The sequence below is a fragment of the Styela clava genome, chromosome 11 (assembly GCF_964204865.1).
Source record: "Styela clava chromosome 11, kaStyClav1.hap1.2, whole genome shotgun sequence".
NCBI lineage: Eukaryota > Metazoa > Chordata > Ascidiacea > Stolidobranchia > Styelidae > Styela > Styela clava.
The window spans coordinates 13082230-13101945 of NC_135260.1; the positions used below are offsets into that span (position 1 = coordinate 13082230).

General features: G+C 36.2%; 2 protein-coding genes across 2 annotated transcripts in view; one reads left to right on the forward strand and one right to left on the reverse strand.

The window, feature by feature from the left end:
* The first annotated feature begins 8955 nt into the window (after window positions 1-8955).
* On the forward strand, window positions 8956-14084 carry LOC120347889 (tyrosine aminotransferase-like). Its single transcript, XM_039418003.2, has 10 exons — window positions 8956-9161; window positions 9979-10151; window positions 10237-10395; window positions 10705-10843; window positions 10911-10963; window positions 11366-11448; window positions 11808-11877; window positions 12397-12609; window positions 12702-12800; window positions 13355-14084. Exons 1-10 carry the CDS (start codon window positions 9029-9031, stop codon window positions 13472-13474), a joined length of 1242 nt encoding a protein of 413 aa, XP_039273937.1. The 5' UTR covers window positions 8956-9028; the 3' UTR covers window positions 13475-14084.
* A 527-nt stretch (window positions 14085-14611) lies between these two features.
* The window catches only part of LOC120347720 (uncharacterized), a 50461-nt gene continuing 45356 nt past the window's right edge, over window positions 14612-19716 (reverse strand). The window contains exons 17-19 of the mRNA XM_039417789.2: window positions 18957-19698; window positions 18491-18664; window positions 14612-18030 (exon numbers count right to left, since the gene is read on the reverse strand). Of these exons, the coding sequence (XP_039273723.2) occupies window positions 16987-18030; window positions 18491-18664; window positions 18957-19698 (1960 nt within the window). The 3' untranslated portion in view covers window positions 14612-16986. The remainder of the gene's footprint in view (window positions 18031-18490; window positions 18665-18956; window positions 19699-19716) is intronic.

A 19716-nucleotide genomic window follows, 5' to 3' on the forward strand; every position in this document is an offset into this window, starting at 1 on the left:
TGTTCTTTCGCACTCGCGAGCAAGATGTCGCCGTTTAAAAAACAAGAGGTCGGGGCAAAATACGAAAGATTGAAATTTATTTCATTGCATGCGGCTCCGTCGGTAGTTTCAGAATGGAAAAATAGGTACATCGCGCGCACAATTGACTGTGTTTCGGTTTCGCAGTTACTACGACGAATAACCAAAGAAAACCCAACATAACACCAAATTTTTGATTCACAATGTCTATGAACGTGTTTTTAATCTGACGTGAGTCTGCTGAAACAAAACTTATAGTGTTATCTCCCATTTTAGGTTTTAGTTTTAATATTTCAGTATGCCGCTTTTCAATCAAGAAATTTGAGTTGCGGATTTACCTTTTATTATTTATTATTTTTAGCATTTCGTCTCCGGTGACTATAATATGGTAACATGCTTTTCACACTGAACTCATAATTCCCCACGAGAACAAAAAAGCAATACTCGTCGTCATTGTGGAACAATACATCATACATGTATATGTCGAGGAAAATTTTTGATTTAGGGAGAATAAACACCGCCATGCTGACGAAAACAATCGGCGATCGTAACAAAATGCAATCGAGTACGTTATTAGCGGCCTTTTAAGTCTTTCAAAAATATCTAAAGGTAAAAGATCCGACCCCTAACTTATTAATATGTTTGTCAAGTATCAAGTTTACAACTTTAGTATATATAATTCATCTTTTACATTTAGATTCATTTATGACTTGTATTAACCCTATTAAAAGAGGTTAAGCATTTAAAATAAGTACAGTACTTTTGACTTACTCAGGAATATTATTCGGAAAATAACAATTTTAACATTTATTTTGGGGCTCCGTGTATAATAGTCAACTTTTTCAAGGGCTCCGCAACACAAAAAGTTTGAGAACCCCTGTGCTAGAAGATGGTGAGTTTTCATTTTTTCTCGCTTTTTTCTCCACAATATTCTATCACGTGGATGTATTATACGGCGCATTGCAGTCAAGGCTAATGGATGGAGCGTCTGTGCAGTCGTGTATTTCAGACTTCTGCGATGCTGTATCTCGTATCCGGGAAACAATAAAATACGACGACACATGGAGTGCTTCTTTACGCCGCGGACACACAACGCAGCGTTTGATTTTGTCTGCAAAGGAATGCTGTGACATTCTGGTGAATCAAATAGGCGATCGTCTGCGCACTGAACACCTTGCCGCGTTCTCTTTGATGAACCCCAAAAATTTTTCAAAATTTGCACGTCAATTTCTCATCCATTTGTTGGCTACTGTCTCCAAATTTTACCCCATGATAAACGTGGGTAAATTGGAAAATGAATTGCGATGTATATACACCAATCAAACTTTTTTGAACATCACATCAACTTGCGCGCTCTATGGGTTCCTCGTAGATAACACTCTAGTAACTACCTTTGCGGCGTCTGCAAAATTTCTGGACATCATTTTGACGACGCCTATTTCTTCCGCCGACGCAGAGCGAACATTCAGCACGCTGAAGCGTATTAAAACGTATCTCAGAAACACAATGAAGCAAAATAGATTAAATTCCTTGGCTGTTTTATCCATTCACAGAGACGTTATTTCTGGGATGCATGACTTTATTCAGCGCGTTATTGAGCATTTTGCTTCCAAGAAACCGCGGCGTGTTGCATATATGTTCAAGCAGTAGAAGTCTAGCAGCATATATATCTATGAGTGAGCGACGCATGTCCTTATTTTTGCATTAACTTTCCTTTCTTCATAGTAACGTTTTAAACCTTATTTTAGGTTTTGTCTGCTTTCCCGAAGTTTCTGTTAATATGTCATTGTATTTATCTGGGTAAATATTGCCTTTCCTTTTGAAAGAGGTTTCAAAATAAACTATGTCTATATTTATTAATCCCTTGACTTGGACCGGTTTTAAAGACACTTTCTTATCGTTAAAAATTGTCGCTTTTGCCTATTGGTTGTTACCGATGGAATGGTTTTTGTACTCATAAAATGATGGGAGAACTTACAGCGCTCATCCTGTCCCCGTAGATGGGGGTGACTTGGTCCCGCAGTAGCTTGCCCCGGTTGTCAAAATGACCACGCGCCGCCACTGCATTTTAGTGATGTACATACACAGCCAATGTCATTATGTCGTTTTACTCGGATCAGTTGAAATTTGGGAAAGTCGTATTGGCGAGATCTAAAACATGACCATAATATTTACCGACCAATAGCTCTCCTTTCCAATTTGCTAATATTTACTAAGAATTGCACAATCAACATTTTATTCCAACACAACTCTGAAGTGAACTGAATAAGTCCCAGTTATGGGTTTGACTATTTGATCACAGCAATTGTAAAGTTGAAAGAAAAAGAATTGAAAATTTATCAAATAGTAGTGTTACTTTTACCTGTATTAATATTTTTAGCCAAACATTTCAGTCATATTTCAGTCAAAATGGTGTTTAGTGAAACCTTTCATTACGGAATCCGTGGTACTGCCAAGTTATTATTGAAAGACAACAGCGCATTGATGTATTATTGAACATGAAGTGTACATATGGATCGTTTTGTTACTTATCAATCTTGAGATCGGTAAGTATGTTGATAGGTATTTGTCTGTTTGTTTGTCTGTTAGATGCACGTGATATCTCATAAAAGCGAGGTTGAATCTGCATGTGCATTTATCATAGCTCGGATCAGAAGCCTATTGATTTTTGATGAATTATGTCGTATAATTAGCGAGTTATTAATTAATTAGTGATGGGACACACGGTGTCACTATGGAGTAAGAGCGCTGTTTTGGGGGATCCCCTAACATTCGATCGATAAGTCTTCGGTCTCCGACCGATATTCTCGTTATTATGTTGTTCTTGTTTGTAATTTTATTCCTATTGTTGTGGAAAAATCGTTTTTCTCATTAACTACAGCAACAATTTTTTTGAAATTTTCAGTGGTTAAAGATTGTAATTTTCGCTAGAAGGCTATTACTCATATTCTATACTTATTGTAGATTTCATGTGATTCATTTTTCATTTATGAATTTTGTGTGATGACCTCTTTAAAATTGATAAAAGTTATTTGTAGCGGTTCTGCGACCTCGCACTGCACGAATATCAGCAGTTTTTTGACCGTGCCGTACAGAGGACTAGGTAAGGTAGTGTATGAAGTAAATTTGACTACTACTTCGCTTTGGCTTTCGTGTCCATATATTTGAGCATCGCTCTCTCGTTTTATAACAAAGCTTTATTCAGTCCTTGTCGCATTGTAACCATTTTTCATTTACACAACATTTGATAACAATAAAAGAGTAGATCTTAACATACCACACTGCCCCGATGGATGGGTAGTAGGCTACACGTCTTGTGTAGCTGTCCTAAAAAAACATTGTAGGTTTTTTCCATTCCTAATCTATATTTCCGGTACTACCAGCATAGATTCGACTCATACTGTTCCTATTGATTATGCACTAAATATCCGATCAATGATTTCTTATTTGTCGATGACAAAAGTAGGCGTTTGGTAAATTTTCTCGCACCATAACTATCAGTTCTACATGTCTCCATTGCACATAACGGGCAGGGCAGGTGCAACGTAAAAATATTGAATTATTCTAGAGAGGAACACTCCGGCCTGATGTCAACATATTCAAATGAACACAATCTGTTAACTATTCACCATCTGTGAATTGTATACGGATCCTCGATTCTGATTATCTCTTTGCATTTCATATTTTATTGCTTATTCGATCTCAATCAAAGTACAATAGAATACAATAAACGGTTGTAGAATCTAAATTATCAAAATATTTTTAATTCGTTTTTCAAATATCCCCTGAAGCTCGAAAAATTGTGGACACTGTTTTCGAAAACTGCTTATACAATTCGCATGATCAAGATTAGACGCGATTTGAATTTTTAACTTAATGAGTTTTATTTAAACTCACCCGTATCATCATTCAAAATAATTATTTTGCTAAAGCAACTTTTTCTTATAAAAATACGAAACGTTTACTTTCACTTTTAATTGCAGTATACGTTTTCTGTATTTTGATCTTACACACTATAATCAAACCTTCCGTCCGTCTTAACGTGTTATTTATCAAAATTCTGTATGGGCAAACACTGGTAAAATTAGTTAAATCACGCAGTCCCGATTCATCGGCCTGGCATTGTTTATATAGTAAGTTTACGGTAAACCCCGTCACAATTCGTTCTGATAAACGCAAGTATAATCCCACTTTGTTGACGACTTTTAATATCTTTGAAACACTAGTTTACTTTGCGATTTTTTTTGGATGCGCGAAAACAGTTATCAATGTGGAATGTTTCAACACAAGATTGAATGACCGAATAACACCGAATGTTTTTTGTTATTTTGTGCGTCATGTTTTGTCACGACACTCCTACTCTTGCCGACCAATGGGTTGATGAAGCGATGGCACACGCATTACCGGATATGACGTCACGCGATCTAAAGAATAAAACCAAAAGACTGGTTTCGTTATTGGCATTTGACTGATTGGTATAAATGAAAAACGTGAGATCTTGTTGGCAGGCTTAATGAATATCTGAAGCGCAGGTTGTCAGATTTTATATATATACGACTAGTATATCTTTGTCATTTCATGCGAAGTGAGGATTTTAATTATGCAGTGTATCAGGTAAAACACAAAATAATAATACACATATTAACAATACGGTGTGAGGCGTGTAGCAAATACATAATAAAAGGGTTTATTTTTCAACGTAAATTAGTCAGTTTCGATTATATTCACTGGGCTTGTGTTGTGATCTCGAGCGGTCTCAATGGTCGATAAGGTGTTGTACGATATTTTATACCGACTGATTGTGATTTATTATGATCTTTGTAAAGTCAGAAGCAGAAATCGAATTCAGCTATTAATATGATCTGTAATAAATGTTTCGTATAGAAGCTATGATATTTGTTCAATGGAGCGTGAAATCCCGAAAATTTATGAATGGCGCCAGGTCAAACAAGTGCAATAACAAAATTCGAACGAGACGTTCTATGGACCGATTAAAATAATTGTCGGTTTTCCTGTTTTGTACCATAGTCATACAATAAATAGACTGGAGGTTCATTTCAATTGCGATGACTATACTTCATGTACAATTTTGGGATCTTTTGTACAAAGACCGGGCCACTGATGCAAAAATGCGATATATTTGTAAAAAAAAACATCTCCGCCACGTTTTAAAATAACAAATTAGTATTTATCCAGTGACGGTATGAGTTGAAAATTTGAATACCCAGCGCAATCTGCGTTCCTAACCCAAACCCTAACTGGATAATCACTATTTTTTATTTATTTATTTCGAGCGGTGGCGGGTGGCGTTGTACAAAAGATCCCAATTTCGTTAACATTTGACGATATATATAGTTCGTTGTGACCTGAGAAACCTGTTGACCGTGAAAGATATGACCCTCACCTAAAAATAATTCATTGTTTATTATTGCATATCATGTTCTCGCGGTTAATCGCGTCCAACAATTAATTTTATGACAAAATTAGCTTCAATACTGAAATATTAATTGATATCTATATCTTCTGGTATGTTGCAATGGTATATCACATAATAGGATGCTATTGATATATTTGGCATATGAATTGAAAAGACCAGAGAAATAAAGAAATTTTAACTTAGATATAGAAACAGAAAGATACTGAATATAAAATAGGATCTCAAGATAATGCGATGTACAATCTGCCAAGACGAGAGAGGGCGTGAAAGCTTCTATTATCACAGTGCTATTTTATTGGATGTCTCCTGTTCCACGTGCGTCACAGTGGCATTGTTTTGTGTCGGTCGATGAAATAGAAACACTCAGTTATTGCGAAACGGTCGTATCGCGTTAACGTCGAAAGAACAGGATATTTACCTGTGGTTTTCCGCGTTTCTGGGAATCAGACTGTCCACACGTTCCTCCGTGATGTACCAATGAGTTAGTTATAGGTTGATTGTATGCCGCTAAAACTGTATTCAAATGTGCCTTGGGTGTAGAGTTTATTAGGAACCGGTATGCTCTATTGCGTTTGAAAGCTCGAAACCTGAGTACCAGAGCATTTAACTGTTCTGTTAACTATTTTGGCTATAATTTGTATGTAGCTTGGAAGTTGGCGTCTCGACGAATCGTGTAATGAGCAATGATATGTACGTCCAGTATCGTCAGTTAACAGTTTGGATCCAAATCCCCGACGCTCCGAACTTAGTTAAAATAGAAACATAGATTTCATCGCGTTAAAATATGCATTGTATTGGTTGGTATCAGTGGTGAGCTGTAGCCGGAACGGCGTTCCGGTTGTTAGACATTTTATTGCATTTGCGTTACTGTTGTTAAAATGAAATTATGGTTAAAAAGTCTAGTTTCTCTGGTAAACCTAGTTATTAATTTATGTTTGGTGACCCATAATTCGTAATTCTTTTTACATCACATCACGTAAATAATTAGTACATCAGTGTCGTGTAATAGATGTTTTCCCGACCTTTGAATTGCTATGAATATTCTTGTAATTTTACATGGGAATGTTTCAGATAATCTATCCATACTACATGGCAAGTTCTTGGACTCTAGCTTAGGACAGACAAAACTTTCTGTAAACGCCCGCGTCGTGTTGTGAATATATCACATTTTTTGAGAATTAGGTGCGTTCCGGTTGTTACGATTTTCCCAGCTCACCACTGGTTGGTATCGATTGGTTTTGCATTTACAAGCAATTAAGGAAATTTAATATTGTCCATTCAAAATGAAGCCGAAAATCATTCCTCACTCTTCTTGTAGTACTATTAGCAGCCTGTTGCACGCCCTTTTCCGAATCGGAATTTCTATTTTGCATATTCTAACTAAAAATACAATCGAATACTTCTGGGACAATTTATATGATATAAAGTCAGACCGATACAATATGTTTCAAGATGAAGCTTACAAATATTCTTAGAACTCCACTCGTCGCTTTTTTTCCTGGATGTAGCGGTTGAACAAGATAAAATTCCGGCGATATGTTTTAGGGAACATTTGTATTTTTGCTACAATTTCTATATTGCTGTTGTTTCTGATCTGATCTTATGAAGAAGACATACTCCTGGTACCGAATACATATATTGCAATTGTATATTTACAAATACAAAGAACAGTTCCAAGTCATGACTGATAAGTCACATAAAATCAAAGTTTCACTGCAAGCCCGAGTTCGTTAATTACTTGTCCATCGTTATCCTTTTCTTTTCTCCCAACGAATGGTCGCTTTTATACTGGTTTTGGTATCCTTAGGGCATGACGCGTTATCGTCATCGTACCTTACAGGACGTCTAATTGTTACGTATTTTATGACTGAGAGATTGCTTCTAATTTTAAGATTAGTATGACTTTAAGTCTAAACACGTAACTTAACCAAAAGCAGCGAAATTACCCAATATCCTATACTATGCACCTACTTTAGCTGCGGAGCAGTGGCCAAGCTTGTGCGTGCAGTGAAAATATATACACAAAATGCAACAAAATTCATAAAAACATAAGAAAGTTGAAATTATGATTATGAGACAGAATGTGTGTGTGTTATACAGTGTATGGAAAGAAAAAGATTTGGCGTTGGTTTATTTTATAATTTAGGTGACAGATTACTACCAATGCTTAGCTTTAATACACTTCGTTTCACATTAATAAATTTTGAAGCGCTGAAAAAAGTAAAAAAATACGCGTGTTGCGTTGATGAGCCTTTCCGGCTATAATTGTGATGAGCCTCTCTGGGCGTTTAAAAATAAAAAAAATGAGGATTTCACTTGCGTTTATGCAAATACATCATGAAGCGCTGATTCGAAATACGATCGTATATGAAATCATATTTTGAAAAAAATGTTAAAGTCAACGTAAAGTATATTTAAAGAAAACGAATGCTAATATCTGCCAAAATCGAATAAATTAAATATTTTTGAGTAAACCTCGTTGGTTTTAATACCAATTATAGAACGCCTTAAAGATTAGAAAGAAGGAAACGTGAAATACCTGTGAAGAAGAAGAAGAATGTCTGTCCATTTTGTACACGAAATTGAAATATTTATAGTACAATATAAAATGCTACAATCGCGCGGTTTCTTGAAGTTGGTTCGCGGGCGTTTCTTTCTGAAGTTCTTTCGTTTCATATCTTTCTCATTTGTTTTTGTAGTCAAGAGTTCCGACTAGTTTTTGATTTTACGGTTTTTTTCTGGTGTAAAACAGTTTATATAGTGTGAATGTTTTACACACATATTTTTATAACAGTCCATAGTTCATATAATGTGAATCTCATACACATTTTAAACCTAACAGTCTTTTTCTTTTTGTCAGAGTCTTTGGTATTTCGCTTGTAATTCCTTGATTTTTCATACTGTCTGAATCTTGGTTTGGTGGTTGTTTTTCATTTTCCTTGATCTTTTTATCCTCGGCTTGCTTGTGGAGTTGATGTCTTTTGGGGTTCACCTTTAGTTCTAACGGTTTCTTTCCAGACTCCATCTCAGAAAGGCGCTGGTTGGTCTGTCGGGTCACCATTTTTAGGGAACATTTGTATTTTTTACAAATACAAAGAACAGTTCTAAGTCATGACTGATAAGTCACATAAAATCAAAGTTTCACTGCAAGCCCGAGTTCGTTAATTACTTGTCCATCGTTATCCTTTTCTTTTCTCCCAACGAATGGTCGCTTTTATACTGGTTTTGGTATCCTTAGGGCATGACGCGTTATCGTCATCGTACCTTACAGGACGTCTAATTGTTACGTATTTTATGACTGAGAGATTGCTTCTAATTTTAAGATTAGTATGACTTTAAGTCTAAACACGTAACTTAACCAAAAGCAGCGAAATTACCCAATATCCTATAATGTTAAAAGCACTTAGTTTCATTTATTGAAGATCTCAGCAATTCTTCAGACAGGCAGGACAGTTAAATTTCGAATTTATTTTTGGCAAATAATGTTTTTTAACTCAAAACATCTGTTCGAATAATAGACGTAGTATAATAGCATAAGTACTATAAAATTATTTACTGTAAGTAGTCATTACCATGAATAACGAAACATCATGGAAAGTCGAGCCATCTGTAATGGCTCAGAATACCTTCAACCCGATTCGGGCCATTGTGGATGGAATGAAATTAAAACCAAATCCGGAGAAGCCAATGATACCACTTTCAATAGGTAAGTTAACTGCCTATTTTTTACTTAGACTACCATGAGCTGTACAGACCAACAATAATCACTGTATATGTGTTATTAGTATTGACCTATACTTTATAAATATTTCAACAAGTAAAGTTGAATTGCATGTCGTGGCATTGTATGTGGATTGTAACGTTCAGATTTATCAAGCTCTCTTAGGTTTTGAAATCTAAATTGATAGCTTATTTGGGTGAATTGCAGTTAAAATTTGTAGTGTATTCTGATCTCAAATATGTCTGGAGGACTGATTCGGACAACATTGGCAATGCGTACATTATGCAGCGAATTGCAGTATAATTTATTTCCCGGTGCATTTTTTTCCTGTCCCACTGTGATATAATTTACGATAACACGAGTCTCGATGGTGAGAAAATTGATAACGCGGTTTCAGACAATACAGTAACGCTTGTAAGTCACGTGGTCGTGCCGTAGGTCGAGATCAAACTATTTCCAGGAACGACACACGCAATCAGCCGATATTTAACCTTGGAACAGCGCTCTTAAAAATCCTCAATGAGGCGTTGCCCATGTGGTTCACCCCAGCAATCGATAAAAATGAAGAAGTACTGGTAGAGGAGTTACAAGCTATCATGGCTATTAATCACATATAGACGTTTTCTTGTGGTATATATTTTATTATAAATTGCTCGGTAAACACGAGGTCAATGCCTTCAGGAGGAGGCAATTGGTAAAAAAAAAATTTCAAGGTGAAGCTACTCGATATAAGGCGTAGCGTATAGAAGTTTGTTCATGCTTATTCTATCAACCTGCTGCAACATAACCAACATATTTCTAGGTGACCCAACGGTGTTTGGCAATCTTCCACCACCTGATTCCGCGGTTACTGGAATACAAGAAGCTGTAGTTAGCGGAAAATTCAACGGATATGCTCCCTCGTCGGGATATCAGACGTCCAGAGAAGCGGTTGCGCGACATTTAACGAAAAGTGGTACAACGACTGCTCCGGAGGTAGTTTTTCACACGGAATTTTATTCCTAAAATTAGAAATGTTGTAGGAATTGTTTAAATTTATTGTAACCTTTTTATCCAATAGGACGTATTTCTCGCGAGTGGATGTTCGAATGCTTTGGAACTTGCCATATCGGTCTTGGTGAATCCCGGAGAAAACATACTCATCCCAAGACCCGGATTTTCACTTTATAAAACGCTTTGCTTGTCACAGGGAATGGAGGTCAAAAGCTACAACTGCCTTGTAGGTGTATTTTTGTTTGGTCAATGACTAACATAAATATAATGCAAAATTGTGTGATTTGTTTTAAACACGCAGGGGTGACTTGTCGTTGTTTTCAGTTACTGCTAATAGACTACAATTTAGAGAGTCGAATATGACATGTCGCCGCTAATCTATAGCTTTTTCATTTTTTTTTACTTTTCACTGGGGGCCGCTTTTACCTTATAACACCACACATTCATATTTTGATTGTGTAATATCTAATATGAAGACGACTCCTTCCAGTATTTATTTCATGTGTATAAAACTCATTTACATATATTTTTCTAGCCTGAACGTATGTGGGAAATAGACTTGAACCATCTTGAAAGTCTGATTGATGAGAAAACCAGAGCTATTGTTGTCGTCAATCCATCCAATCCCTGTGGATCCAATTTTCCGAAAAATCACGTGAAAAATATTCTGGCAGGTGAGTCCGGATTATTATACGGAGAAAATTTTTGTAGGCCGGATAACATTATGTTCTCATTTTACAGTTGCTTCAAAGCACAAAATTCCTCTGATTTCTGATGAAATTTATGCTGGGATGGTAAGACTTGAATTTTATTGTTATATTTCTAGTTTAAAGTGAAGTAATTTCCCAAAGAATTCTCATTCTTATAATTTACTTTTATGAATGTCTCTATACAAAAATTGTCGCAACACTAATTGCAAATTTGCACACATTAAGTTATATTGATCATACATATTCAAGGTGTCGTTGTCTCCCACAAATTGATTTTTAGACGAAACTAAAATAGTTTACTAGACATTGAAATGCTACATTCACTGTATTGGTATATACCCTATACTTGTTCTTTGCCAAAGTACGTTAGGTCGATGTATAATCGTTATAAAAGTTATAATCAGAATTTTTAGGGCGTGTTCAGTTTGGTGTTATCTGTCTCGCTCATTTATTAGTGTCTGGCAAATGATTTCATTTGTTCTGCAGGTATTCAGACCACTTGAATTTACTAGCTGTGCTGCACTTTCGGACGACGTTCCAATTTTGACGTGTGGAGGGATATCCAAAATGTAAGTGAAAAATTACTTTATGATCTTCTGCTTAGTTACACTCACAAATTTATTGCGTTGACTGATGAGCATGTACGTGACAGTCGGCTAATGATTAATCAGTATTACTTTGCAGCGAATGATTAAACTTTATGATATCGTTCTGTGGAGATGATTTATACCCACAGACTGCCTAACATGAAGTTTAAATATATATTACACAAGTCATGTTATCAAGCACGCTTCATTGTACGAACTAATTTGTTTGGCTCTTGTTTCACTTGACGGTCGATGCATTTACAATCTAAATGAAATGCTTTTTTGGGTGCAAAATTTGAGCATGTGATAGTTGTAATTAATAGCTGAGGCTTGATTTTTAGATTTCTGGTGCCTGGTTGGCGGCTTGGCTGGGTTGTCATGCACGATAGAAACAATGTTCTGGGTCAAAAGGTAAGTTCTAAGTAAACATTTGTAATTGCCTAATCTAATTGAATTTCAGAGTCTCTGAGTCGTCCTATATATTCTACTTGGCCTAAAACCCCATTCTGATGTGACAAAAAATTTCGAACCACATGCAAATATTGATTGTTTTATGTACGTAGAAATTTCGAGAGAGTAATTACGGGATTGTACAGTAATTGCTTATATTGGATCTCGGTACGTCATAAACGTGGCTTATCCCGATTGTAGAATTGGTCGAAGTATACCAGGGTTCTTCCACCCATGAGTGTTGTGTATTTTTGAAAGCTTTATCTCTCATACCTTTCCATATTTTCTTCACAGAATTTAGCATGATATTGTGTTCTTCCATTTTTTTAAAAACTGCGACGTCATTTGGATATTTGGCTGATCGATCTCTGCTAGCTAGGTAGTTTGAGAATGGACAATCCCTTTTTTGTCGCCATGTATTTGTACCGGTACTCTCTTATTACAGTACTTTTGTGTTATGATTCTTTCTTACTTTATAAGATTCGGAATGCATTGACATGCCTGACTCAACGAATTCTAGGACCGTGTACATTGGTGCAAGCAATATTACCGAAAATTTTGGAAGATAGTGATAATTCGTATATGGACAGGGCAATAAATATCATACAAACAAACGCAGAATACGCATTCAGTCATATTGCTAACATGCCAGGACTGCAGCCTGTCACACCACAGGCAGCATTTTATATGATGGTAAGTAGGCCTACGAATTTGCGACTATTGAATTCGATGGTGTGTTACAAATTACACGTGATGTATAATTCCGTATCCTTTACAATTTACAGGTTGGAATATCAATGAAAAACTTCCCAGAATTCAAAAGCGAAGTTGAATTTACTGAAGCATTAGTTTCAGAACAAAGTGTCTTCTGCCTTCCTGCCACAGTGAGTATTTTCAAACATCCACTCCAAATAAGGCTGTGCGGGTATCAGGCTATCAGCCACTTACTATTTTTTTTTAAATACCGGAATCTTTAAGGTTCACCGTTGCCTACACAAGTCATTACACCATGGGTGTGTTTTAATAACTGGAACGACATCGTATGATGCAATGCAGAAACGTCGTTGTTAAAACTGGACTTGCAGTTAACTTACAGTACAATTGATTTCTGTGATTTTCAGTATCTCGAATCGCGCAAAGCCTGAATCAACATTTTTTTGTAGGATATTTTAATCCCTCTACTACCCTTCGGCCATTTCGCCACTCTTTATTCCTCCCTCACTATGCATAAAAATACTTTATTTATTCAATCTTTAATGGATTCTTCCCGCGATCCACACTCCCCCTTTTGTATGATGTGCGAATAAATAAGTATCATAGTTATCATGAAGGATGTAAGTGATACTATGATTGATTGATTGATAAAACGACCCTTGGAAACGACAAAATTCCTCCAGGTGGTTCTAAATAATTATTAATATGAATGTTATTTTTTCAGTGCTTCGACTACCCGAACTATTTCAGAATTGTGTTGACCGTCCCAGAAGAAAAACTGAAGGAAGCGATGACCAGAATGGAAGAATTTTGTAAGGAGCATTTTGTGCCTTGTGCAGCTTAATGCGGAACATAAGCAAATTTTCCAACCTCGTTGTAGTGTATAGATGAAATATTTCAAATTTTTAGTACTGTACTTGACCGTGCATAGGATATTTATTCTGTAAATATTTATACTCAAATTTTCTTATTGCTTTTAGACATAGTCTATTTCACTTTTTGAATTAGGTAATTGCCATTATTGTTCGTAGTCTGATCGACTCTCTAAACGTAGGTTTCACTTTACCTTTTTGTTGTAAACCGTGTGATTCCAGACGTCAAAAAGAACCCCAGGCGGATGCTATTTTTACAGCATTAGATAATCTGGGCTGTGGTGTAGCTACGGGTCTATAAACTGTTTGAAGTAAAGTTTATGGCACTTGTATGTGTATTTCTGATACAAGCTCTGCCTATATCATGTTGTACAGTTTAGGTATTTTTTGTCAACGGGAAAGATGATGCATAGTTTCACAAATGCCATAGATGCTCTGTTCCGAATTTTTGTCCTGTTGTTTTTTTTTCTACACTTTTGTCATCGTTTTTTTGTGATACTTTTCCATTTTTGTATTTGCAAAACGCACTATTTGAGCAAGCTTTTAATAAAGTCATTGTGAATCTACCAACAGCTGCAACAACTGTGTCGTAAAATGAAGACATCTTAAAATTTCCTAGGCTCTAAGGGTTTGCAAAACACAAACTATATAGAATTAACAAGACCATTTTGAAATCGTTCCCAACGCATCGACGTGTTTGTCGCACCACGATGTGCTGGACCGTACGTTTGGTGAAGCAACAAGAAATCCTCTTTGCAAACGATAATTCACATAAAATTCAGAACTTCGCCCAAAAAAATCATTTTGTTAACGTTGAACGCGTACCCCCTGATCGCGCTATCTATCGAGTATACAAAACGTAAACTATACGGCTTATGTTACAGTTGCTCACCAACGACATTTCAAAACATTAAAAATACGTGCATACAACGGACGAACATGAATTCCAGAAATCCTCTCACACACGGTGATTCACACAAAACCCCAAATGACCGCTCGGAATGATAACGAGTACTCCTGAACCGTGCTATCTGCCGAGTAAAGACTTGCGTTACTGTACAACTAGTCTTCGAGAACTGCTCACTAACAACATGAAAAAGACAAGCATACAACGGACGAACGGATATATTTTATTACATTGTCGCCATCGCCGTTTATTTTATTTGTTTGTGTGCTAGGATTTCATCAAGATGGTTGTCGACGACAATATGAATAATAATAATCAAGTATCACAAGAAAGAGTACGACTAGAAAATTGAAAGAAAACACAAAAAAATCGAAGTAATGGTAGAATAATTCATGCGGGATAAAATAATAATAATCCCAGAACGTTTTCAGTAGAAAAATAGTTAAATTCGTTCTCGCTTTTCTACAAAATTGAATAATAGACTGTACACAAAAAAATCAAACCAGCACATGAAAGTGGTACTAATTAAATAATTAAAGGGTATGACGACATCAAGATAAAAAAAAGGCGTGGTACTATTAAAGGTGTGACCGTCAATAGACAATCCGTGAGCGAGCATACATTATTCTTACAAAAAACGTCAGTTTTGAAATTGTTAATAATTATGAAAGACTACTTTTACATATTACAATTTTATTTTTTTGAAAGCACATGCCAAAATATAAAAGCACACTACATGTTCAGCAAACTTCTTGAAAAAATGCCCTATATCAATTTATCATACTCTGAACACATATGTAATCATTTTGTACCTTATTCACTTGAATTCGTTTGCTTCAAAATAGCCCTATAAGACCACCAAAACCATGATTATACGTCTTCTGTTGACATTTATAAAAACGGGAAAGAACGACATTATACAACATCAATCCTGAGTTTCAAATAGGGGAAAGAAAACTATTTTCGTTTTAATTTAAATTAACAAATAATATTACCATACATTATACAGTTACTCATTCAACATCTAATGAAAGAATTTGCTTCCCAATAAGACTAGGCATGACGTTCCTGTTTTCCCAATTCATTGCTCACAAATTCGAAGTCTTTTTTTGTTTGATTTTACAAAGCATAACGGTGAAATGAAATGGTAATAATGATGGAAATTCATTTAATTAAGAAATCTTGAATGGGGAGGGATTAAATATTTTTTATAAACTTTTTGGCAACACGACATCAGATAACACAAAGATGAATAGTTTTGTGTCAAATTTCCTTTGCCAAAGATAATTCTAGAAAAGATTGTTTTTTTTACTGATTACCAATATATAACATATCAGGCAAAGACTTACCCATTCATATAAAGCCATCACCACAGAACGACTTCATGTGCGATAATTCGTTGCCAAAGACAAATATGATTAATTATGTATTATATCAAGACGATGTTCTACATCATTGGACCACACATGTCCAAATTTAAGTAAAAAACTTGCTAATGACTTGGATGACTGGTTGTCATCTCATATTCAGCACAACGCTTGCTTGATTAATAAATTAAAAATAATGCCATTGATTCGAAAATTCGGATATTAGAAAGAACAAAGACGTAAGGAAACTAGAAGCCAAGAAGGAACATGATAATATCGCTCACGAATGAAAAAAAATTTGAAACAAAAAAGTTAAGGAAACGAGAAATGGGGCAGTTTGCACAACGACAAATTCAATCAAGTAATTATTATTCGGTTATCTTTGGATATTGTTAGTCGAAATTGAGAAGCAGAGTTGAAACGAAACTGAAATAGTCAAAGTAAAAAAAAAATAGGTTGTCGATGCAAAAAAAAAAATTCAAAATAAAAAAAAATACAGGAGTAATTCAGAGAGAAAACTAGAACGAAACCCTCATCAAACTTCTTCTCTTAACTGTTTAACTTTTTTTGTTCACTTGATAAAATCCATGTCTTGCTATACTTTGAATTCATCATAATCACTGATTACAATCCACGATTTTTTTTTACAAAAGTTGGTGGAAAATAAATACATGGTGTGGGATCATTTTTGGCATTATAAATAAGGTATGTACAATAAAAAATTGATAGGTTCTACCTCTCACCTCTCAAAATTCAAAGAATTATTCAATTATACATGACAGGTTAGGGAAATGGGTGAGACACTCAGTTACCTATCCATTGCTGAAACTTAGTGACGAATAGATCCATCCATTTCAATCAGAAATTATCATTGAGAAATCTTAAAGCATACCTTTTTAATTTATAATTTCATTGGAAAAACATTGGCATGTATAAATGAACGATTATTATACTGAGAAATTGTATCTTAGCAAGATTCTTTACAGGTCAGTACCAATTCTGATTAATTCACTACATTTTTTAATCCAGAAATTCATATTCCGCTAACCACAGAAAAACGGTGCAAAATATGCCGACAAAGTAATTTCCAGGCAAATTAAATAAATAAGTTTTGAAAATACACCTTTTCAACCGTGCAGTAGCGAATTGAATAAAGGAATGAGAATTCAGAACAGCATGCAGTTTGTTGTTTTCATCAACTGAGCGCAAGCTAGTAATTCGATGGAAATCTGTTGGAGTTTGTGTACCCATGCGAAGGATTCATATGTGGATTGGGTTGCATTAAGCCTGGGTTCGGATAACCCGACGAAACGTGAGCAAAGTCCAAATTGGCACTGTGTGAATGCATATTACGCATATACTGCGGAGGATGCGAATTTGGCACGGCCGGCATACCATTGATGTTATACATTTGGTGCATCATGTGTAATGGGGTTGATGCCTGCGACGACAAACTGCTCATATTCGGCCGTGCTTGTGCAACTTGTGAAGAATATTTTAGATAATTTGAATCCATGGTACTGGTATGCATCATATGGGCATTCGATGTCATCACCATGTTTGAGCCACCATATTGGTTCAGGTGGGTCATTGGCTGGGGTTGGAATTGTATATTTCCTGGGTACTGAGGCCCCGAAAGTCCCATATGATGTTGCATGTATAATTGTTTCATATTATTATTATTAGTACCCCCTTCATGGGTAAAATGTTGTGGCCAACCTTGCGTTGATTGAGGTATCATCATTCTTTCACGATTCTGCATTGGATTGTTGAGAGGCAACATGGCAGGCTGCGGACTCCTCATTGCATTCCCAAACTGCATATCATGGGGACTTCTTTGCATGTTCAAACCATGTCTCACAGGTTGTTCGACCGTTTTCTCAAAGTTTGCATTCCTATCATGTGGAGACGAAGCAATTAATTGTGCTCTCAATTTCAACCGAGTTTGATCTAAATTGTCATATCGGCCAGGCTGTACATTGGGATACTGCGGATGATGGTGAGATGGTCTATGCGGCTGTATGATCATACCCATATTTTGCGGTCTCGAGGTAGGCATATTTATTATGGGATGAGTGGCAAGGGCAGGATTCCAAATGTTGTTCCCTGCACCTGTGACTGGGAATTGTCCATTGGGAATGAGATCAGAAATTGAAGGATTTGCCATTCCCCCAGGAAGTAATTGTTGGGGAATAAAATTATTGCTGTTTGAATTTTCCCTTAGTTTCTGCATTTCTTCTGATCTTTTTTCCTCCTGAAAAACAAGTACAATTTTTCGTCTGCATTACAGTGAGAAAAGGTGGAATTTAGAATAATTTTACGATTATTCAGTAAACTCAGGAGGGTTTTGGGTGGGAATATGGTGAGATATGGGCTTTACAACAGTGCTTCATTATGGTAGGTTGTTCTGAGACAAATACAAAGATGTTAATAACAAAACACTTACAGTTTATTCAGTTGTGCTCGAACATTATCAGAAAGTTTAAAATCAAGTATGCCATACAAGTGTGAAAAGATTAGAGTCGGTTTGAACCTGCATACTAAAAGGTATACGTTTACATGGCCTTGTTGACAGAGAACATTTAGACACTTGACTAAAAAAATTGACGATGAAAAGCAAGGTCTCAATGCCTAACACTAAAATCGAACTTCAGTTCAATGAGAGGTCAGCAGAAGCCAGTAATAAATATATCAAGTTAGTTTATAGTTTATACCCTCAGTTTCTTTCTCTCTTCTTCTTTTGCTTCATATTCAGCAGCACCATGATTTCTCATGTTCATGTTTTTATGGTGATAAAACACCATGGATATACGAGAAGGTCGATATCGATTAGGCCGATGCAGAGCAGTTGTTGCGTGAAGCTCCTTCTTCGCACATTCAATAAGAACCTGGAATACAATCAATAATGTAGAATGTTACTAACAATTGTGGATTCATAAGGATGGTAGGTTGTGCAAAATATTACGGCTGCAAGTCATTAAACCCTATGCTCTCTTTTCTGGGCAAAAAGAACTATTAAATTACTAAAAAGAACTAAAAAAGTTTGAATTTGTTGAAAATTGTTATATCCATGCTTATAAATTAAGAAATGATTAACCAACGTTTCTTCACATACAGATTTTATGCAGATGGCTAAAAACATCAGGGTCATTGAACCACATCCTATTAGCAAAAACTTACCGATCCGTGACCAGGTGCGACAGCCACTCCACCAATTTCAGAGTCAATGAAATTTTCTTCAGAATCAGAATATGAGACATCGAACGGCTGTTCTGAGGTAGCTTGTTGCATTTGTGTCTGCTGCATGCCGTAATTTCCGAAATTGTGTTGTGACGCTGGGAGCATAGTCGACGTATCTATTGCTTGTGATAGGTGTGCGTTATTATGTGCAGCATACGTCTTTAGATTGATAGATGTGTCACCATAGTGTGGGGTTCCGGGAGCATTGTCTTGGATTGGGGTTTGAGCCCCCGTTGCGGAATTCTTGGTGACAGGGGTGTGAACAGCAGCAAAGTTTTGGTGAAAAGGGTGGGTCACCACATCTTTGATAGACGGAAGCGGTGTGGATGGGTGATTTTCATCTGACGGTTTTCTACAATTATTCGTCGCTTCATTATTAGCAACAGGAGGATTCTCTGCAGGATTTCCAGGTTGCCCAGGTACAAAAAAGTTTCCAATTGAAGGTAAATTATCAAGAGGGTTTGATGACGAGGCTGGGGGTGGTTGAACATTTTCTGGTTTGGGGGTGTTTTGAGTTGGGGGAGAAAAGAGAGTGCCGGCAGCATATGTTGGTGGTGCTACCTGCCTTCGATAGGGCCATCTTGTTGGTGATCTAGGATTAGGAAATGGTGGATATTGCTGTTGTTGTTGTTGTATGGGCTGCTCAGAACTATGCTGTTGTAACCTCGGAGGTGTTTGAAATCTGAAAACAAGTAACATT